The sequence below is a fragment of the Vollenhovia emeryi genome, unplaced genomic scaffold (genome assembly GCF_000949405.1).
Source record: "Vollenhovia emeryi isolate VEMERY1.0 unplaced genomic scaffold, V.emery_V1.0 DF939265.1, whole genome shotgun sequence".
Lineage (NCBI taxonomy): Eukaryota > Metazoa > Arthropoda > Insecta > Hymenoptera > Formicidae > Vollenhovia > Vollenhovia emeryi.
In genome coordinates, this window is record NW_011967101.1 from 304,728 (window position 1) to 328,581 (window position 23,854).

Consider the following 23,854-nt stretch of genomic DNA (forward strand, 5'->3'; position numbering starts at 1 on the left):
TAACTCTGTCAATTAATGTAAACACTTACGCAACTATTTTTAATGCCTAGTGCAAGTTTATTCTTTTATTAAAATACACTACTAGTGTATTTATATAACATAGAATATTTATCTTAGGCCAGGACTACGATTTATACCTTTAAATCTTGAAAATTAAACGTCTCTTTTAATTCCTGATGCTGAAACGTTTTATATTATATTTCACTGAAACGAGGGGGGAAAAGCAGCTCGCTCAAGAAATCTATTGCTATTCAGACTTCCGCGTTATGATCTTTAAAATGAAGCAACGTTACCGCTACGATATACGCGGCTGCCTGATCCCAACGGTAAATGTTGCTGCGCTTAACGCAAACAATCCGTCGATAGCGAGACGAGATCCGAAGTACAAAGGGACGGTTTAGAGAAGTAAATTCTCGATTGAAATTTTAATGTTGACTTTACAGAGCGTACGTGCGGGCGGCATGCGTGCGCAATGTGCTTGCAAAAATATTACATTGATGGAAGTTTCTACTGTGCGGTCGCATAACGCGACGTGAAATTGCGGGAATACCCCCGGTGCGTTTCTGTGAAAACACTCACGGTATATATCGAGCTTCCATCCTTCCTCCATCTCCGAGTCCGGAATATCTGGCACGCTGGCGCGACAGTACAGGAACTTTCCGGCGTCTTCGATACTCGGCACGAATGTGAGGATGCTGGTTGTTACGTTGCCGTCGGGACTCGTCTGCCGGCGAGATTTCATGAATTTAAAACAGTTTACCGAATAATTTAATAATCGCGGTATGCATACACCGAATCCCGAATCGCGTCGTGATCGGATTAGAGCTAGATGACAATGCTACGCCCAATATTGGACCTGGCCAATTACGGTGCCAATAATCGCACCTCTAAGAGTTTACAACTGTCACGTTGTGGATGAAACATAAATTGCGCGATCGCTGACTCTTAAATAACACAACAAAATCTTTGTCAATTTAAACCATTTTTTAATTAAGCGTTTTCTACGCCGTTCGCATGGCGTGTCAAAAAAAGATGCGAGTCCGCTGCGTTGATGACTTTTATCATTCAGACGTACTTGAAATAACAAATCAAAAAGATTCTTCATCTATACGAGTGTCGCTATGTCTCGAACCTCAATTAAGAATTTTTTTAATACCAAAATGGCGCCAGTTTGAAAAAGGTTTTAAAAAGTACTTTGGCACAATTTTGCTATTTTTAAATAAAAATTCTCAATTGAGGTTCGGGACATAGCGACACTCATAAAGATTAAGAATCTTTTTGATTTTTCGTTACAGGTAAGCCTGAATGATAAAAGTCATCAACGCAGCGGACTCGCATCCTTTCTGACACGCCATTCGAACGGCTTAGAAAACGCCTAATTAAAAATGGTTTAAATTATGACGAAAATTTTATTGTGTTATTTAAGAGCGCCCTAATAAATCCCAAAAATACTTATTTCATTGTATGGTGTATTTACTGAGGAAAAAAATGGTTAAAGATAAGCATCGTTTTTAGGCCGTTAAAGTGAAATGACCCCTTGATGACAAAATGAAAAGACAATTTTGTTCTTCTAGCAATAGACAATAATGATACAAAATTTGCTTTCTTCTTTGCGGTTTGGTATTTCATTGGGTAAATATTAGCAAATAAATGGCAATGGGTAATCTATCGCGCTGGTGTGACACGTTTGCGAAGAATTCGTTTGTTGCTTAAAGCAGCTTCTCGCGCGTCGGCGCGGTCCTGTAAATTTTTCGAGAAAAAAACGAGAGAAAAAATGGCAGAAACGGCAGGGGAGTTCACGGGGCTGGTGTGTCACGTGTGATTTATGCGAGTGCATTAAATCGCCGACAATCTATTTTAAATCGTACCGTCTCCCGTGCATTTCGCAGTATCATGTTCCCTTTGGACCATGTGATCGTCGGGCTCGGTCTGGCTCCGACAACCTCGCAACCTATCTCGTAGGTCTTGCCGGCGCTAAGTGGACGGTTCTCTCCTTGAATCCGGACCCAGAGCGGTTTCACTGTAAAAGAGTGTGTCACACTCGGATTTAAGCACCCATCGATCCGCGCGCGGGTCGTGAAGCTAATAGAAATTTCCCCGGTAAAGACTAAATCCACTCACGCTTCCCGGGTAAATTGTAACAATCGATACGCGGCGATTTTTAAGCGCCAATTGAATATGGTAATTTAGAAAATTATAAAACGCACTTTTCGAGCTGCGTATTTTCACGTTGCACCATGATAAATTAATGATAATGCGCCCCTTCTTTCCTTTTGTAACGCTACATTTGCTATAATTTAATTATAATAAATAATAACGTATTACCGATATTATCATATTACCGCGATTTTACAATTCAGTCGACAATTATTAATTGGAAGTAATAACACAACGTTGCCGGCCACGTTTTTCCACGTAAAACGGAATGGAATTTATCGAATGAAATTGTTATTTCTTTCCACTTGCTTTTCAGCTCGCGACCGCAAGATACCCTTTTTGTCGATACTCACAATTCATATCAAGCGACACCGAACTCGATATCGGTGTCACCATGTTGTTGTTCGTGGCCTGGCAGGTCAGGAACGCGCGCAAATGTTCGCGGCCTAACTTTTCCAATTGCAGCACGTTCCGGACCCTTTTAGCATCCACGGTCTCGTAGCTATTGTCCAGCAGAGCAGTCCCCTGCCACCATGTCACTCGTGGTTGCGGTCGCCCTGAAGAAACATAAGGGTCCGTAGTGGCGAATAGCACGTCGGTGCTACGTTGCGCTAATGGCACCCGCTTGGCGTGTAATCACATCTCGACTTAACGCGCCGTTATACACATAGACAGAAATATGAACATTGAAATCTTCATAGGGACGTTAAAATTACCCAAGTGAAGTCTAAAGTTCAACATAACGTGCCAAGCAACGTGGTTGCGGATCAATCTTTTTTTTGGAATTATTATATTTTTAACATGTATTTTTCTACACTGTTGTCGGAAGAATTCGGCGGCCATTTATTTTGATAAGAAATTATTTCAAATTCGAGAAAGGTATACACGTCGGACGTTTACAATTCCACGCACGTTATTTTATTATTTATTACAGCAAAATAAAGTAATTTAATAATATTTCCGTTTAATCTTTCCAGATGCAAAAAAAATAGAATATTTTATTTCTATTTGACGATAAAAGTAAAAGTATGTTTCCTTCTTCCGTAAAATCATCACAAATTTGAATTAGTGATAAAATAATACAAAGTAAGAAGGAAAGGAAACAAATTGAAAAACAATATTTTCTGGGAAAAACATTCCACCGATAAACGATTCTTTTAAATGCGAAGAAAATATTTCTTTAAAAATAAACACAGTGTGAAAAATACAAAATGCTATTAAAACTAAAAAAGATTTCATTCCTAACAAGATTAAACAAGCGGTAAATAATTTTAAAGCTTCATAAAGTGCCACTGATACGCGGTGATCGAATCGACGAAAGAATATTCGCCAAATTTTCTACATCACTTTCTGTATCACGCACAAGGCACCCTGTCCTTTAAATTTATCTCCGTACTATTCAACATTTACACTTTGTTTTCTTTCTAAAGACGCTGTCTCAATTGTTCGAAATGCGAGACCACGTTGTAATATATTCGCCTGAGATGCCAAAGAAATCGAGCCGCATTTATTTTACGTAACTCAAGTACCGCGAGTCGAGACAACGACGTGGCGCCTGAACGTTATAGAAAGCAAAATGCACCGGAAGTGCATCGACGCGTCATGCACTTACCACCGGCGGCGACACACGTGATATTGAGAGACGCTCCTTCGCTGTACGGGCCAAGGATGTAATGGGGAATATGAGACCTGCCGTCTTCGTCCAATATGCTAAGCTGCTCCGGCGGTACTGTAACAATTTTCACGGTAAGAAGCTCTCTTCATTTTTCCTCTTATTCGGAGTGTCTACCGGGACGCTGTCTACCAGGATAAGAGGACTGGGAACGAATCAATTTGCGCAACGATGTATCAATTCTGTAATGTCACCTAAGAAGATAAAACGCCACCGCGGCTGCTTTGCGGCGATGTTAACAAATCTCCATCTTAACGCGAAGGAGATCCGCGGCGAGGATCTCAGGGCGAAAAATCTTAGAAACGTCAAATTTTGAATGTTAGAAAAGAACACGCGCTTTTACGTATATCATAAACGCTCTCATCGAATGTCATTATTTTAAACTTACGCGAAAACCGTTGCAGTGGGATACTTTTAAACTGCTTAAAATTTGAACCTGCATACAACGAAAATCTCGGAATTCAAAACGAAAGCAATTTTTATCTATGACGGAGTTAAATAAAGAACGTGAAAAATCCTAACGTAAATGTACGTCAAGCCGCAAAAAACTGCAAGTATGCAGACGGCGTACAGGTACCACGCCAGCACGCAAAGTGTTAATGAAGTCGAGAGAACGGCGGTAATTATTGTTATCAATTTCAACCTGATCCCATCTGCATAATAGTGCCATGTATTCCGCACACAAAAATGCAGAGAAAACTGTGCCTCGGGCACGCTTGTTCCTTAATGTAAAAAAATTTCGCGTGTAAACGAAGTGGAACAAATTTGAGTGATAAAACCGAGGGGTGAACCGCTGACCAAAATCATGCGCACCAATGTCTACTAATGCCCGGCGGGCATTACTCTATCTTATTATCTTATTTTATCTTAGTTTACCTTGGCTCATCTTTTTAGAGTTTTTATAATGTCCCAGCAAGGCCAAATAACATCCACTAATGCCCAAAAAATGCCTGGTAGTGCCCAAAATCTGTAGAGATCCTCTAATCAGAGTCTGGACAGGCAGTTGCGACAAAACCGAGGGGTAAACCGCTGAGGGCATTGTGGTGTACAGACTCGCGGCATTACTGGGCATTACTAGGCATTACTAGACATTTTTGGGCATTAGTTTGAGCATTAGGCCTTGCTGGGGCATTGTAAAGATAAAATAAAATAAGATAAAACAAGATAAATAAGATAACGTAATGCCCACTGGGCATTAGTGGGCATTAGTGTACATAATTTTGGTCAGCGGTTTACCCCTCGGACGAAACTCTGCAGCTGTATGTAGAGTGAGAGGAAATATATTTCTTTCTTTCTCGCATCATTTTGCCGAAACTGGCCTGTTGGCCAGACACTGATTAGAAGGACTCGAAAAATCTGTACACGGCAATGCCCCCCCGCGGTTTACCCCTTGGACAAAACAGACACGCAAATGTCCTAGATATTAGTTACTTTTTTTTAACGTAACTAACAGAAACGAATTGTTTGCGCGTGGAATTTTTGTACATTTGATCCTTTCCGATCTCAAACTGGGATCTCGCAAGTGTACATTATAATCGTGCGCTAATGTCACGCGGGAAAAATTCGCCGTCTACTGCTGATAACGTTAATATTCGCGCGAGTACCGGCGCGAGGCGCGAGGCGAATCAATTTGCACGGTGATGTATCAGTCTGCGCCGTCGCGTAGCGCCTTTTACCATTAAGCGGGTGTTATTACTGTAGGATAAAAAATAAATTTTTATGTACCGCCAGCGGAGGGACTCGGTGTCTATCCGCTCGGTATTATCGGCCACGGTCACGTAACCGTTCCTCCATTAAGGGAAACGTTACTCCGACGCGATGCAAAAAGAAAACGTTAAATGCAGCCGGTGCACTGTTTTTGAGAGCGCGCCCGCGAAGTGGTCGGATACCGATATCGGCTATTCGACGATAACGGTGTCGATTATATTAGACACGGCATGGCGAAGGTAAACATTAAATTGATCAAGACGCAACCTGAACTCTGTCGTACAGTTCCGTCCTTCGCGGTCCAATTATTAAAAATTTTCAACGATTATCGTGGTGAGTTAAGGCCCATTTACAATTTGGGTTCGGTGATTTTCAAGATGGCTCAAACCCAGAAAAGCTTCTTTAAAATTTGACCTCACTGGACTTTTATTTTATTTCAAAGAGATCATTTCTTTACCTTAACCAAAATTTTATCCGATTAAAACTGAAATCTCTAGAATTTATATTTATTTCTTCAAATCTAGCAAATGTTTTAGCAGAAGTAAATAAAAATTTAGTAGATTTAAGCCTTTCAAGACGCTCCGAAAGTTTAAACCGAGGCTTAAACCGCGGAGGGCATTAGGCCTTGCTGGGGCATTAAAGATAAACTAAGATGAAATAAGATAATAAGATAAAGTAATGCCCACTGGGTGTACAAGAATTTGGTCAGCGGTTTAGATTAACAAACGTCATTTAGGTATAGCTATTGTTTACGAGAACAATAAAGAATCGATGTAAATGAATTTCTCGATGTTTTCAGATTGCTTATTCAGATTCCTCGTTACCGGAATTATCAGATAGACTTTGGAAATAGTATAGGAGCGATACCGTATTCGCAGGAAACACACGCCGCGACCCCGGGAAAGTTCCAGAGGAACGTGCCTCGCTTCCCTTTATTGTCGAGCGCATCTTATATTCAGGTCAATGCGGAATATCGTTTAGGAACTCACTGATGACCGTTAGATTGACTTTGCTGTTGCGCGTCGGTGACTGCTTGAAGTCGACTCTGCATCTGTAAACAGCTGCGTCGTTCTCGCGGACCTTCTCCAGAATGAGTTTCGCGGGGGTTTCGGAGTGCTTAAAGAACGCGCGTCCTTCCAGGCTGTGATCCTGCCAGTGATTCCCTTGATCCGGGCTGTCTCTCCCTCTCGTGTCGAAGCTGCAACGAAAATTAAATTAAATTTCATCAAAGTCCACTTCGACACACACTTTATGAGTCGCTTAAAGTCAACAATTTTTATTCATAACCTGTTTTAATATTTTAAAATGTCGTGGATACTACACGGAGATAATTTTCTCTTAAAATTTACCCTGAAAATCGTGTAATCGTGGGACAACATAGCTCTTTGAAGAACTTTATGAGGGTTTTTTTTTTCGAAATTTTACCATAAATTTTACTACAGTACCGGCCAATAATATATCGTCTTTCAATTTTTTGAGCATAACTAATATTAAAGTGCTCGAATGAAACATTCGAAAATCACGATGTACTTTGTCAAATTTCATTTACCCTTCGTGCACAAGATGTACCTGTTATCGGATGTCTACTGTAAAATTTTGAGCACATTCGGTGCACTCCGACGAAAGTAATGCTCAGAAAACCTAAAGGTGATATATTTTCGGCCGGTACTGTAGTAAAAGGTGTACCAAGTATAATTACCAGTAAAAAGTGTGGTAAAATCTCAAAATTCCGTCTTGTCCCACGATTACATGATTTTCAGGGTAAATTTTCAAAGAAAATTCTCTCCGTGTACGCCGTGGGAAGATAATACGTACAATATTACGCGAATACAATAAAATGTAGACTTATCGGCGATTAGCTCAGGTACGATATATTATATTTACGATTTCGCGTCAGAGAACGATCGGAGGTTTGTTTATAGAAAGCCGTAAAGAAGAAAAGCTCCCGCGCCTCTTATTTTCCCTTCTTTTTCCTTCAATACTCACTAATGCGCGTCATCATGTTTCTCGGACAGGCGGACGTATAGAGAGAAACTTTTATATTGCCCCTATTAAACTCTCGCGAGACGGTCAATCGAGAAAAATGCTCCAACGTGGCGCAGTTACCGAAGAAAAGTACAGAGTCACGCAGGATTCTCGTAGCACTTTGCCCTCTAATATCGGCCCTTTTACGCTAGCGCGCTGCCCTCGCAGAATTTCTATCGGCGAGAGGCGAACAGAAACGAAGCTAACTGAATTTATGCGGCGTCGTTGCTACAAAGAAATTTCCCAAAGAAATTTGCGACGGATCGGGGCCATAATGAAATTCCTCGATAACTTTTCAGAACTCATTATTGTGCTTGAACGAAATTTTCGACGGAGCGTGGATCCGGCATATTTAACATTAAAATGATCATTTTTCTTCAAATAATGCACTGTTATTGCCCGTACAATGCACATGTAGGATGTCCCGGATCATAATTTTATTTCAAGATTAGAAAAACATTTTTTTCCGATTAAAATATTATAAATAACTTTTAGTTTTCATAAGTTTGGAATTAAACGGCTGAGTAGTGAACCAAGTTTTCAAGGTTTACTCGAATGACAACGTTCCAATGCGTATACTTAAAGTTGAATAATTCTTGTCTTTAAGAATTTTAATTTCAGATACAATTGGGCCAACACATTTATTGTACATTCAAAATATATCTTACTAAAGGCCTGTGTCTACGATGCTTGGATCAAGTTCTAGTATCGTGGACACAGGCTTTAATGCAGATAAGTTTCTAGGTGTCGCAACAAAAATTTATCGCTATTTTGTGTACCTGTTGGAAAATTGTTTGTAGCCTACAACATTTATAGCAGCAACATTCTAGTAATAAGGTAGTGGCACCGAATATCGCCTACCCTAACTATTTCTGACTCCTGCGGCCACAACAATGTGGTCGAAAAAAGTTCTGATAGAGCTTAAACTGACGGACAGACATCACTTTCTTTGTCACCAGCTGGAAAATGTTGTAAGCGTTTGCTGACTTAGTTTTCTTCGCAAATTTTGTAACGAAACGGAACGTGTCATTTTTTGAGAAACGCGTTCCTAATATTGCTTGTGAGCTTAATATTAAATTAATTGTTAATACTTAAGTGACATTATGTTTTGACGTTTAATTGTAATATCATTTGATTCTCTGATTCTCGTACTCTCTAACGTGGCACTCTTGGATTTGGAAAAAAGAAACAAGCGATAATACAACTACACTATTTCCCGTAAGCCTCTGTCACTAGATCAGCCGACGTCATTTTAGTGTCATTTTCGTTACAGCTATATTAAAAATATCGGCGTTGTTTATAAAATAAGCTAATTATCCTACTTTACACACAATTCTGCCCACAGTTAACAGATGTTCAATATTAGTTCCGCTAAAACGGTGTTGGCCGATATTGGATACATAGGCAATATTTGGTGCCACTACCCTACCTTCTGGAAAATTTAGGTTCCATGACGAAATATTAATCATTCGCATTGGATAAAAATGAATTTCGGTACCAAAGCTAGAACAATCTTCGCAAGGAATATAATTGTTTATGTGTGTATCACAATCAAACGTTCTAATGGATGGGCGTCACAGATTTTCTTCCTAATATTCGCTAACAGTTCAAATAGAATTTCTGTTTCTGTTATTTCAATTGATTAAATACAAAACATATGCGATTTCGTAGTATTGGCTATTCACTTATATATCTCAGTTATTTTTTCGTACCAGAAAATTGTCGCTGCAGTTGCAAGATCTTCTTTTTTTCGAATGTAGATTATTAAAATGTTACGACGTGTGATAATCTTTGTGTATTTAAGTTTGTTCAAGAAAAACTCGTTACCTTATCTATCGTTAAAATCGGATTTGATGTTGCAAAAATACGACAGGTGAAGTTCTTAAAGACAATTAGAACGACTGAAATTTAAAACCACCAAGCTAATTGTCGTTAATTCGTTCCTTCATTTCTCCTGAATTAGATTCGCACCGCAAGAAGATCTAAAGCGAACGCGATATGTACTCGAGGTAATAATTAACCGCTATAATTTCCTTATCTCCTCGAACGTATATGCTTCTAATGCGCAGTGCAGTCCTGGGTGGATTTCACAGCAGTTTCTGCGATTCTGTCAGCGTTATTATACCATAGTGTCAGTTGTACGCCACGGCATTCCGTTATCACGGAACTTTTAAGCATGCTATGGTCGACATTGTCTGCGTATCGGCGGTCATATTTTCGTTGGGATTTTGAAACGGTCGACGTTCATTCGTAAACGTGCCCGAGCGTTTCATACAATGTCTACTTAGTTCACGATGAAACAAAAAAAGGACAGATCCTATTTTCGAGTCGAGCGATTAAGAGAATATTGTGAATGAATTTATTTAATTTATCCACCGCCGCATCGCTGAGGATGACGCAAAGTACATAAAAAGCGATTTATAATTTGCGTGGATAGTTAATTAAGAATTGCACAATGTTAACTCACGCATAAATAACCGGGTGTGTATGTGTGTTCGGCTCTCAACCTACTTTCCCTGTTACTCGTTAATGTTAATAAAATATTTTCACATAATATTGTGAAATAGAAAATATTTTTCTACCTATTAATAATATTATTATCTTCTATTTTAATAAAACTTTCATTTGTAATTACGTTTTACACGTTCAACGTAATAAATTGTGTATTTAGAAAACGTTATGAGGCTATTTTTCTTTCCGAGAAATCGGCTTTTGTTACAATTTTAAGAGATGCTAATTACGTTTTTTTTTCTTTCGCGAAACTAAATTAATATTTATAAAGACTTGTCCGCGCGTTTTTCACGTTGAAAGGAATCGGCGTGAGAGAAACGGGAGTGCGGGCTGGGCACTGAAAGTCGGAATTGATTTCATTCGAGGTGTGACGAATGTTGCTCGCTCGCGTTGCACCTGCTCAGGTGCGGGTGCATCCCGGAGCCGGGGAAAGGTTCGCCGCGCGGAACGATATATGTGCCGAGTAGTTTTCTGAAACCGGTCCTTGGAGGACGTTCGTACTTTTATATGACTCGCGCCAGCTCGCCAAGGCGAGTTACATCGTCAGCCGAGCGTGTGAACGCTCTCGCTTGTCCGAACGATTTTCTGCGTCTTCGATTTTCTGAAGCGCCTCGCCCCGGCTTTAGCTAAACGGTCGAGCGATAAATTACGTTAATCAAAAGGGATATCGCGACGGGACGACACACATAAGGGATACGTACATGGTACATTCGTTAATCAAGTGCACTGTTATCGTCGTTTTTACCTTCGATTTGACACACGTCTCGAGCGGCGTCGATTTCATTCCAATTAGCGTACGTTATTTCTGAAATTATTGCTACTTGAAAAAGTCGCCTCTATCGAAATTTCGAAGACTAATTGCGGCGCGATAAAAGAGAGAAAGAGGATGCAGCGTCTTTATCTTAAGCCGCAGGTGTTGCTTCAATTTTATTGCCCACTCGGAGCACCGGACTTATCGCGCGTCGTTTTAGTTAAGTTGGCATGAAGTACGAATTACTTAATATAAAATTAATTTATTATAATCTAATAAATGCAAATAATTACGAGCGCTACCATTCGACATCGTTTACAAACGCGTTTATCTCGCGCCGAGACATTTCAACGGCAACGAGTAGAGTAATCGCATGTTGGACATGCAGGCACAAAGGATTACTACATTGCAAACAGATGAGAGATGCGCATCACGTGCAGAACGTGTCACGCTTTTGCATTTCCTTTGTCAACCGTTGCAGCCATCGCTTTGACTGGCCTCCGAACTATTATCGGTAATCTTCCTTAATTACTTGCCGAGGGAGGAAGTCGACCACAATCACACTTTGAGAACAGAATCTCCTCGTTACGAGATGCGACTTTTCGCGAGCATCTTATTAGAGAGCGTCTTAAAATTGCCGGAATTCCTTTCATTTGCGGATTCCTCGGTTAATTTAGACTCGACTTGCTCGAATTCCAAGAAACGTTGCGCGAAACATTTTTCCCGACGAATGCAATCGGCCCGGTATTCCATGCAATTCTAAGATGGGGTTTTTAATCGAACATCAAACTTGAACAGATCGTCGAAGGAGACAAAACTCAATGAGACTCGTCACGTATGAAAGGGGTAGCCAATAATTTCGGAAACTGTACTCAATCAGCGTCACGTATGCGTGGTTCATGCACACGATTTCCGTCTCGCTCCCGTCGCAGAGCCGAAGACCATCCAGGTTCACAAGTCGATGATCAAATCGATATCCATCATGATTTTTCGGACAGTTTGATTCGATGACGACTAGAGCCTTCATTGGCTTCGAAAGAAGACCCGCACAATACTTTGTCGATATCTTATCGATGTATATAGAAGATATCATGTCAGTCCCGAGTCAAAATTTTGGTACTATCTTGAAACTTTTAAGGATAATTTACACCTACCCAGTAATAACCTACTTTGATGGCATTATATTTTTTATTCCTCCCTTAAATCTTTAATTCTAAAAATTTACTGTAGCTCGTACTTAAAAGGACGTCCTTTAATGCTAATTGGCAAAAGTAGAAATTCCCGACACTATCAGTTTGAAAGTAGGAATGAATTTTGTACTTGCAGTTCGACCTCTTTTACTGTTTTAAGTCCTACCGTATGATAGAATTAAAGGTTCAACGTAGGGCCAAAATTTCGACTCGGGGTGTCGAGCAATTGTTGATCATTTAGTTGATATCTAGTAGATACATTCAAGTCGAGTCGATAGATGGAGATGTCGATTCGCCTTCAATATGATATCAATTGAAACATGACTGGATCGTGGACGTCTACAGAATATTTTCTAGGCGTCGCAATGAAATCTTCTAAGTATCAACTTGATTTCAATACGACATTTACCAGATTCTTCATCGACTCGCGAATCCGGGCAGCTCGGTGTCGCGACAGGACTCGCGAAAGCCGAGGAAACAGACGAGGCTGAATCAATTGGCGCGGGGAGATCCGGGTGTATCAAAAAAACAAGGCCGCCACGGCGCGACGGGGCACTTCGTCACGGGACGACTTTCAACTTGATAAAACCGCGAGAGTGCCGTGTGCGGGATAGCGCAATAGATACGCGGCTCCGCGCGCCAGAAGAAATAATATCGTATCCACAATTTCCACCCGGGGATGCCTTTAAGTCCGCGCTACAATTCATATATCAGAGTCGCCGGGGAGAGGAAAGACAGGGAGAAATAAAGGGCAGCAGCCAATTCGCTATATGGACCGTCCTTGTGGGAGCACTCCGGGGCGCGGGGAGAGACACGCGCTAATGTAAGTGTGTCACGGGGTTGGGTTGCCATCCTCCCGATCCTTCATACGCCGGAAAATATGGGATTCCCGACCTCGCCGCGTTTCTATGCATAAACCGCGAATCAACTCGCGAAATAAGGGAGCCGGGAGGACGGGGCGACCCGGCCCTGAAGGCGGCGCGGAGGATACGCGTGTGCGTATCTTAATCCGGGGGTTACCCAACCCGCGATCGAGAAAACACCGCCTCGGAACGGGATTAACTCTTTTCCCCGTTCTTCATCTCTCGCTTTCATATCCGCGCGGGACGCGCATTAAATTGCGGCTCAAACGACGCGACTCTTGATACGCTCAGACTTAAATTCATTTATTTATTACCGTTCGACCCGCGCGGAGTTATTATTTTTGCGCAAGCAAACGCAGCGGTTTAATGAAATTACGTAATAATTGCGTCTCTCCCTTCTTCGCCGCGTATTAATTCTCGCGCGCGTGATTTTGTGCAGACGCATCGATTGCGCGCATCGGTTGCCAAGCAACGAATACATTATCAAGATCGAGCGTTGTATGCGTGCTACAACGGGATAATTTCGGCTATCTAGCATGCTTAATGCATTACTCTGCCATTTAGTTAATAACTGAACTGAAGCAACGCAACGGGGCAAACGGGCCGCGCGCAATTTTCCTCCGAAAATGCGCGGGCCACATCCGGTTCGCAAACTTCAAACGCGATGCGTAAATCCGCCGGCAAATATAATAAGCCGACAATCCGCCGCGCCGGGGAAAAGTTGCCAGTTGCCGGCTGATTTTCAGGCCGCATAATTTACAAATTAATTGTGTCAGTCATCGCAGAATACGCATGCGTCGAGCAATTTGACCCGTCTCTGCCCGCGGGAAGAATCACGCATATACGAGCGCTCTCTCTCTCTCTCTCTCTCTAGATTAAAAAAAAAGTTGCCAGAGCATTTGGAAAGTAAACTAGAAGTAGTAGGTAGTGGAGGAGTAAGACAAACTAAACAGGCAGGAGATATTGTAATTCAATTTCGTGAAACCAGAAGTGCGCAAAAAAGTATGTTCCATGAAGGAGTGAAAATGTACAATGTGTTTCCAACCGAAATAAAGCTGTGTGAAAGGTTTGAAAGAGTGTTAAAAGAATATGTTGCAACAAATATATTTTAATGTATTAGAAATAGCTGAGAAAGCTAAATAAATATCAATCAATCTCTCTCTCTCTCTCTCTCTCTCTCTCTCTCTCTCTCTCTTTCTCTCTAGACATAATGCACCTACCGAGCGAGTTTCTGCGTAAGTTAATCGCGCGATTAAGTCGCGGCTCGAAAAATTTCGACACGAGAATCCGCGGTATCTCCTACGGCAATCGCGCTTCGTTACGAGGAATACGCGGCGGCACTTAAATCCTCGATGGGCGGAACCGCAGTCGAAATTGCAGCCGCTGCGGCGCGTCCGCGGATTAATTAATCCTCCGAGTACAATTGGCATACGTTAATTTTTCCTTTGACATACCTTGGCAAACTAATATCGAGCTGTCGAGAGAGAGGGAGAGAGAGAGAGAGAGAGAGAGAGAGAGAACTCTTCAGCGAATTACAGACGTAAGACGCTTAACGGGAAAGTTTTTTCATTTCAATGAAAACAATCTCTTGTAATGCGCCAGTAGCGCTCAGAAAAGAGATTCAACACGGTAGAAGTGGATTAAACATCTATAGGATATTCGTTTTCATCACGTTATCGTTATCGTTTTTTTTCTATTATTTTTTTCTGTACCTAATGAATTTATAATAAATTAATTTCACGCACTTTTCCCAATAACGGGCGTGTAACAGGAAAAATCTTCAAAAATGTCAAAAAGGATCGGAAACATTTATATAACGATATATAATTTATAAATATTGTCATAAAACAAAACTCACCTAAAAACGATAACGTACTTTTGCAATTAAAAGAATATCATAAAATGCATTTTAAAAGGGAGAGAGTTTTTGAGACTTTTAAAAAAATGATATAAAACGGCAAAATTCGTATAATAAATCGCCGCGGAGAGCCGATATGCAAAATTTAATAAAAATATTATACGGTTGAGATATTTTTACACAAACATGTAAAATAAATTCCGCATACATATCGAATGATTTAAAACTAACGAATTGCTGTTTAATATCGGACGTGCTTTACATACGAAATAAATATAACGTTAATGAAAGGGAGTAACAATGCAATCGAGATTGAGCGCAACCATTATTCGTGGCGGCTTAGAATTTTCTTGCCACAAACCACGAATGTGTCGCACGAATGGCAACGGAATCCAATTAGACTAACTGTAAATACGACTCGAGTGTTATTAACAATGATCATATTGCCAGGATCGTTTACGTCCTCTCGTTTGATCGGCGGCCACATTAACGGACGGCCAATTAACATATCTCTCAGGTGCAATTCACTTTGATTTAATGAACGTCGAAGGGCCCCTAACTAGAACATCGAGCGATTTTCCTGCAGCTCTCTGATATGTCACTTTCGCGGCGCGGAATGTAAATTATGCCTGTCTTTCTGTTTGAGAGGCATTTCCATTTGCGCGAATTAAGTCCAACGCGGAACAAACGGAAGAAGTTCGTTTTCTCAGCTCTGACTCGAGTGTATCCCGGCGCATAATCAGGGTCCCGTCTCAAGAAATTGATAAATCTTATTTCAAAATAATTACTGTTGCAATTATCTCGGCGGAAATATTATTTATGCCGTTCCCCGGCCACCACGCGCTCAATTGTTTTATTATAAAATTATTCCGCCCGTATAATCTTTCAGCTGAAACGGCAAAGAACGTCCCGAGCGTTCGCGTATTTACGCGATATACAAATTTGAGAGCGATACGTAGTTAATTTCATCGGAAGTAAGTTTCGCGAAAGTTATTTATTATTCCCGTCTTTTTCATTATTTGCTATGCGTATAGGTGAATTCGGTGCCGCGAGAGAACGGCGTTACGCGCGCATATTGCAGTTTGCGCGCGCTGATAAATGAAAAGGTATACAAATTTTGTGACTCACAATTACAATTCTATGTGTGCCGTAATGCATCTCATATTCCTACATATAATTTGTCCTTCACACATATATCATGCGTGACGTTACCCATTCCGCATACCTGCCATAAACGCGGCATTGCAATGTTAAATATGTGCGAGAGAATTATTGTGTCAGATACCTAAGTCACAATATAAAGCACGTTTATACATACGCGGGCTATAAAAATGGGCAAAAAGCAGACGTGCGGCTTTTATTTGCAGTAAAAATTCGGGACGGACTTTTGTCAGTGAAAATGTCGGGATAATATTTTTTTGTTATAATCAGTCAAAATAACACGGAAATTTCCCCTCCCTCCCGCCCCAACCCCTTGTTTCTTCGCGCGGCTGAAAAACCCCGGTTCGATCCAGCGCGGCGTATTGGACCTTCGAAATAACGGATGCGGAGCAAAAGTATTTAGAAATGGGAAACTTAAATCCTCTCTTTATGCTAATTTCGCCCCAAGTTAGATATCAAAATACGGAATCTGCAAATAACTTGCAGCGCCAAACGCTGCTGCAATAATAATGAGCGCGCGCGGCGGCTTCGCGGTTTTGTATTCGAAAAGCGTGAACGATATTGCACGCGATCAACATAAGAAGGGACGCGGGCAAAAGGAGAGGGAAAGAGAGAAAGATGGAGAGAGAGAGAGAGAGGGGGGGGGAGCTAGAAAGAGCGAGAAAGAAAGAGCTAAAGGGAGAAAGGTAGAGAGATGGAAGAAGAAGAATTTACCTGTATATCGGCGCATCTGCCTCCTCCTTGTACCAAATAACTAGGTGCAGCTTGTCCCCCGAGAGCGGCGGTTTCACGTCGCATGGTAGCTGAGCAATTCCGCCTGCCACTGCTTCCGCATCTGTCATTGTCACTGTAATGACAAAGTCAGGTTGAGAGTCAGCCCAAGATCATATAACCGGAAAAACGTGGTCGGAATACACGCGAGCTGCAGAGCGCGACTAATCTGCCCCGTATTAATGGCTCGATTCGCGCCCGGTGATTTCACTCCGGCGCGACGGGGTTTAATCCGCGACGACGACGACGGCGACGTCGCGTCCTCGAGTTCACGAGATCACTCGTGCGCGATTTCCTCCTAAGCCGCGGATATTCTCGAAAGGTATCTCCGATATTTTTCCAGACTGTACTCTCCGCTCGCGATTCACAAGGGAGCGTCTCGAGAGCGAACATTTCTTTTCACTTCAAATCGGCATATATCTGTAGCGCGTGTGGAAATATAAGAGACGTATTTCCTTGTTTCCCTGATAAACGATTTAAAAAGACAAAACATCCCTCCAAAGTTTACTGACTAAAGAATTCTTTATTTCGATAAGATCCAAACTTTGCCGTTTGTTACATTGAAACATGCTCTCGACAAAAGTTATTTACAACGTCAGCGTTTTCTTGACCACATCGGACATTTTTAATAATACAGAAAGTTTATTGCGAAAAATATTACCTCAGCCAGGGTCCTGAACCTGGACTTCCCTACACCCTAGGCGGGCGTCTCACCAATTCGATCACTGAGGCAACAAAAGTTATTTAATTCTTTGCCCAAACATATGTTTCGGATGTGTGGAAATTACGCTGAACTTTTAGGTTGCCATCGCATAATATATTATACATTAAAGTCCTGTTATCAACATATACCGACTTGAAGTAAAAAGTTCGCTTTCAGATCTGTTTTAATTTGAATGAATAAGTTTAGTCGACCTTAACTGGCACGTGTTTAACAAAATAAAATAAAATACAGTGCGACGTTTCGACCAAGGGTTTTAGGTCCTTCTCAAGCACATTCTAAAAGGGACAAACCGATAATCGGAATTACAGACTTATCGAAGATACAAATTAAATTAACAGACAATCAAAATGTGTACAATAATACTATGTAAAATGAAACAACATCACAAATAATGAGTACAATGAAAGATATGGTTTGTCACAGCGGATACAAAATCCTAGACCAGTCAATTACCTTAAAAATAATCAGGCCAATGTAATATGAAGTCAAATAATAAAAATCTAAAGGAGGTAAGTCATGATTGTAAAATTAACAGGCACAAAGATAAAATATTCATTGTTATTTATTACTCGCAACCTAAAGAGATTATTATGTTTGTTTTAATTTGCTCTAAAATCTCAATTAATTTTGTCAATAAATGACAACATATTTATGGCTGTAATAGGCCTGTAACAATTTTTAAGAATAAAAAATTAAGTCGCATGGGATTTTATGCAAATGTTATATATATGATTATAAACACAAACTCAAGCAAAAGATTTACATTCAACTGTTTAAACTGTAATATGTGAACGCGATAAGAGAACCTCACCTCGAAACCCAAGCGGAAATAAATAAAAATTCCAGTTACTTACGACAATTCCCTACTTAAGATTGTGCTTTATTGTAAAGATCTATGCCAGGCGATAAAGACTTCGTGGTCAACACGTTTCCGTTTAATAGCCGTAACATCGGCGACGCCATGCTGTGGTCGCCGAACAAAAGACTGTATAACTTTCGTCATATAATGGCGTCGATTATAATAACAATGGCACAATAATTTCTACGGAAATGCAGAGCACGCTCGAGGACTGAGAAAGATAATGTAATTAAGATCATTAATCAAATGTAATTGTACCAATTAATCATGATATTTTAACAGCCAAGTTGGCTCAAGACGCGATCTGCATGTATAATTTTAACCAATAATTAAATTCAAATAGGAAACAGGTACCGTGCTCGACGCAACGGCAGATTTTAGCAATTTGTAAAGTAATCGTGTTTCACCGCATTATCATGTCGATTATATTATAAATGTCGGTGTGTTATAAACTTTAGTGTTTTAGATAAATCAATTTTTAACAAAAATGTCCGTTCGTCTCACGCGAGACAGAATAAAAACGGTTGATTTAGACGAATGTTAAATCGTCATTTTACACTTCGATTAAGTAATCTCCTGAAATTTTCTAAAGTGTACACGGAGAGAATTTTTTAAAAATTTATCCCGAAAATTATGTAATCGCGGGACAACACGGTATTTCAGAGAATTTTTTGAAATTTTACCATTTCACTGCTTAGTATACATTTTACTAGTAAAACGTATGGTAAAATTTCAAAGTACTCTCATAAATTTGTTCAAAATGCCCATGTTGTCGCACGATCGCATGATTTTCGGGATAAATTTTCAGAGAAAATTCTCGCCGCGTATATACGCGTATACATCTTCCGCGTAACGTATAGCTTTAATTTTTAAACAAATCCAATTGAAAACGTGCCGTTCTTCTGCGTATAGCACGATAATCGCTGAAATTCTGCCGAAAATGCTTAATGATCTGGATGTTCAGTAAAGCGGACGCTCAGTACCTTTTGAATAGTGACCATGGCATCTGGTTATAATTAATGCACGATCAATTAATTTCGTCCGTTGTTTTACGCCGTCAACGACAAATTTACCGGATCATCGTCGCGTGGCCAGCGAATTTACACGTTTTATCATACGCCCGTAAAGCCGAGCGCACGCGAATCTATTTGGAGCTTCCGTAATTGGTGGCCGATATGACGCGGACGAAATCGCAGTGATAATTGGCGCTCGCGAGTCTCGTTGGGCGAGTATAATCACGTATTCGAATATTATGGCCACGGCAGAGTTTCTTCCTAAAATTAAATGTGTGTATGTGTGTGTGCGCGTACGTGTGCGCGCGCGCGAAGTTTAATACCCATGTTTTCGTTACGTATTCAGCGCTAAACGTTGCCACCCTTTCTGTTTTTGAGCTTTATTTATCGAACATGGAGAACGCATTAAACGCACATATCGGAATGAGTATAAAATGTGCGGCACATCAGGCGGCTAATATGCGGCGCATTCAGGTCACGCTTTCATTCCTTTTTCCTTCAACCTGACATCAAATTACTATACTATTTGTTTACTACACGTTATGCTTTATTATATCGAAAGCGCAAAAGGAAAAAAGAGGTCTATAAATCGATACCGTTCATCCTTTTATTATTAGATTTTGATGCGTCCGATCATGATAAAATATAATATATAAATTACGCATTAGAAGTAGACAAATCCGTCCGTGGAAAAAGATTTTACAAACTTATATACGAAAACTAATAAACTATTCAGCTTGCTTGCAAAATATTCAATCTGCGTGCCAAGCAATCTCTCTCTCTCTCTCTCTCTCTGTGTCTTTTTTCTATATTGTTGCTGTTCGAAACTTGATTTTTTAAAATGTGATATTCAGGACGACATTTCGAGGCAACGGCGGACTATTTATTACGAACGCTGGGCCAAACCCGCTGGATCACGATCTCCATTTTAAATGTAATCCTGCAAAAGTACACGGCTGCGGCCGCGTGGTATCGATAATGGTAACTGTAATCAAGCCGGAAGATGAAATTTGACCGATCGGTTTTGAGGACGGCTGTATTAATAAAATCGATGCCGCGGCTCTGCGGTTGCGGTGCGCTCGCGACGTTTCCGACGCCGGAGATACTCTTTTAATTGAATTTTTACCCTTTTTTTCCCCCGCGGGCCCGATAGCGGGGCGCGGTCACATTTGAATACATAATTGGCAGCTTTTTTCCCCCGCTTGCCCGTTTGATCCGGCCATCTCTTCGCTCTGTGTCTTATATTTGTGTATTTCCTTCCGACCCGTCGACCAATGAAATGTGATTTAATTCCGGTTTAAAATGAGAGAAGCGACACGCGAATACAAAACCGCTGTGGAACATTAATGAAAATGTCGATATTGATATGCACTCGTAGCATCTCCTCGCATCTTTTATTTGTTTACCTTTGTTTCTCTTTGAAAGTATTGATCACTGGGCACACGGTACGAACGTATAACCAATCTGTGTACCTTTAAAATAGAACACATAGCTTTTCCAAACAATTTTTTTCATATGCAAAACCGTTTGAGAAAGCAAGATTTAATATACAATATATTAATACATGTATACATATGTATCCATTTATTCCATTAAATAATTTCGCCGAGAGGAAGTTATTTGGCAAAAACATTACCAAGACAAGTAACTTTTTAACAAAATCACACGAATGTATTGTTAAAAATTGAAACAGCTAAAAAATTAATTTAAGGAACAAATTTAGGACGCACAAGTGTGATTTACTGATATTCACTATTACTAATGTTTATTATTGTACCGTCCAAGTTTTATCTGGAAAGCAATCAAAATTTGCAGCCGTCGGCAAAATTCTGGTTACTAAAATTTTTAGATACGATACCGTTAAAAGTATAATAAAAGTAAAAATACTATAAATACAACACAAATACAATTTAATAGGAGAAAAATATGAATGAAAAATATTATACGAACCACGAATACGCGGGCAAAATTAATATCCTCCTACTGTAAAAATCGTCAATTCGCGGAATATTGGAAATTATTACGAAGCATTCCGCCCCTCGTAGCGAGTTTTCCGCCGCAACACCAGTTTCAAATTGGAGTACGGTCCTCTTCTACACGCTCGGCGAGTAGGAATGTTTCATTCCCTGAATACGGGGAACGCGACGCGATGACGCAACTTTCGCGCAGAAGCTTTTACCGCGCCGCAAACAACCGTTTTCATTTAGCTTTCCCGCGACGCTAAGTGAATTTTGCCGGACGCCTTTCTTCCGTTCTCCTCGTACATACGTTCGAGCTCGTGAGTCCCGTTATGAAGTCTGGCTGAATTTAATCCCTGCTTTTCATGAAATCCGCCGGCCGATCCGACGCGTTTGCAGAAAAGAGAAGATAAAAAATAAAACTGAGCGTGTATCGCCGCGGTCGCGTAATTCCGAAGGACGTTAATTATTACCGTCGGCGGCAAAATATCTTCCCGTTATTCTCGCGCCGTCGCAATAATAGGGCGCCTTCGTAATCGTGTTATTAGGGCCGTTTGGCGCTCAAGGGACGAGCGGAGGGGCGCGGTGTACTTGGCGAAGAGTTTGTTGCAAGTGCGCGTGTAGATAGATGCGATGTACATAAATGCCGAGTGTGCTCGATGATTTTGCATGCCCCGGTAAAGCAAGTTTAACATCGCCGCGAGCGATGTTTGACCGAAAATATAATGCGTATTCCAGATTTCCGCGAAATCCCGTTGAGCGCGGAAATTCTCGATATTTTAAATGGAGGATACCATTTCCCTACGTACGTATCTACGTCGCGCTGCCGGCATTGGCAAATGCGCGGTGAGACCTTTCGGATTAAAACGCTCGATTGAAACCGACTCTATCCCGAGATTAAACATCATTCGAGTAACAGAAAATTATTAATAATTTGTCGTGCGCGTGAAAGCGAGGATCCGGAGATCCGCGACAGATATACAGGGTGTTACAGATAAGATGTATACCCCATTCTCTCGTATACAGGTAGAGAGGGTCAAACTGAGAAGAAAAGTTATATACCATTTTGTAAACTTCGCAATAGTTTTCGAACGACAGCTAAAAACGTCTGAGCGAATGAAAGCACGATCCTAAAGTCATCTGTTTTACCGACACATTTGAATATAGTTTTTGTGCTGGTAAATCTTTTTAGTAGCTTTATGCATAAAATAATGCCAGGATAAGTTGCGGACCGCATAGTAGAACATTCTCATACTTAAAACACCCAGGTAAGAAGTCTAATGAAAAAAATATCGATATTTGAAATTTTCAATTTTTTAATCGTGAGCAATTTGAAATTGGATCTATAAAATTACGAAATTCTTCCTCACGATTACAGTACGCTTAAAAACAGAGCGGGGGAATCACGACTTTATATGAAGAACGAAGAGAAATTCTGACCCGAGTGTTTCAAGTACGAAAATGTTCTGCTATGCGCTCCGCAACTTATCCTGGCATTATTTTGTCCATAAAAGCTAATAAAAAGATTTACCCGCGCAAAAACTACACTCGAATGTGTCGGTGAAACAGACGACTTTAGGATCCTCTAGAAACCTATTCGTGGAAACTCGGAAACAGTGGGGAATGGGACATACATTCATATCAACATTTTTGCTTAAAATGACCGATACTGCCACCTCCCAAAATATTCACCTCTCCTCCTGGGACACCCTGTATACGAACCACCACTTGGGATTCAGCGCTTCTCTGCGACGAGTTCTTTGTCCACACACAGCTATCACGCATTCTCGATTCCTGCTTTTTTTTTTATCACGGATTACGCCGTTTTCATTTGCCGCTTCGTCTCAGCTGAAAAGAATCCCCCTTGCGCGCGGAACGTGCCGTTGCACAACTCGATATGCACTCCAATTACAACGCGGCGCGCATCTCGCAACTCGAGTTGCGACGCGATAAAGAGAGCAAGGGGGTAACTGCTGATACAACCGGGGCGCCCTACCGTCTCCGCCCGTCCCCGTTTCGTCCCGCGCAAAATAGTCTCATTGTCTCTCGCGTCCGATTGTCCCCGACGTTCTCCTTTCCAGGCGCGCGTGCATATGGTTGCGCCGGAAAATGAAAAGGGGAGGGGGGGAAAAAGTCCGCCGGGCCTAACTCTCCGCCTATCCCTTTCACCCGCCGCTCGCCCCCTCTGAAAGCTTCCTCGGGCGATGCAGCGGCGTGCCATATGTCATTAACCGACGGCATTCATCGCTCCAGGTGCGCCCGTCCCGCCGATGCACCGTGCACCGCGCACCACGGGGGTCACCACGTCACTTCATTATCCACTTAACACCGCGTTCGCTTTTCTCTCCCCCTTTTCCCCGCCGTCTCGAGCACGTTCTCCACCGCGTATCGTCACATCGACCGCTCGGCTCCGCTCGTCTCGTTCCTCGCTATATAATTACGTAACGCGAGATGACCCGCGTAATGCGACGTGAGAACGTGGCGATTACGTTTATAGATGAGGAGTGTGCGATGAAATTGCGCCTCGCGGAGATCCACGGTAAATCCGCATTAGTTGTATCATTAGAAGCGGATTGAACTCCTTCCCTTCAAGAGATCAATTTGCATACATCTCCGCCCGTCCCCGACGGGCTG

The 23,854-nt window shown here is 41.3% G+C and overlaps 1 protein-coding gene across 7 annotated transcripts in view; it reads right to left on the reverse strand.

Annotated features, from left to right (window-relative positions):
• The window catches only part of LOC105559555 (nephrin-like), a 73,180-nt gene extending 56,291 nt beyond the window's left edge, over window positions 1-16,889 (reverse strand). For all 7 annotated transcript variants that reach the window (XM_012007935.1, XM_012007937.1, XM_012007936.1 and 4 more), the window contains exons 1-6: window positions 16,610-16,889; window positions 6,526-6,734; window positions 3,770-3,886; window positions 2,511-2,714; window positions 1,869-2,020; window positions 580-724 (exon numbers count right to left, since the gene is read on the reverse strand). In XM_012007935.1, coding sequence (XP_011863325.1) covers window positions 580-724; window positions 1,869-2,020; window positions 2,511-2,714; window positions 3,770-3,886; window positions 6,526-6,734; window positions 16,610-16,737 — 955 coding nt within the window. In that variant the 5' untranslated portion in view covers window positions 16,738-16,889. The remainder of the gene's footprint in view (window positions 1-579; window positions 725-1,868; window positions 2,021-2,510; window positions 2,715-3,769; window positions 3,887-6,525; window positions 6,735-16,609) is intronic.
• Between the last annotated feature and the right edge of the window lie 6,965 nt (window positions 16,890-23,854).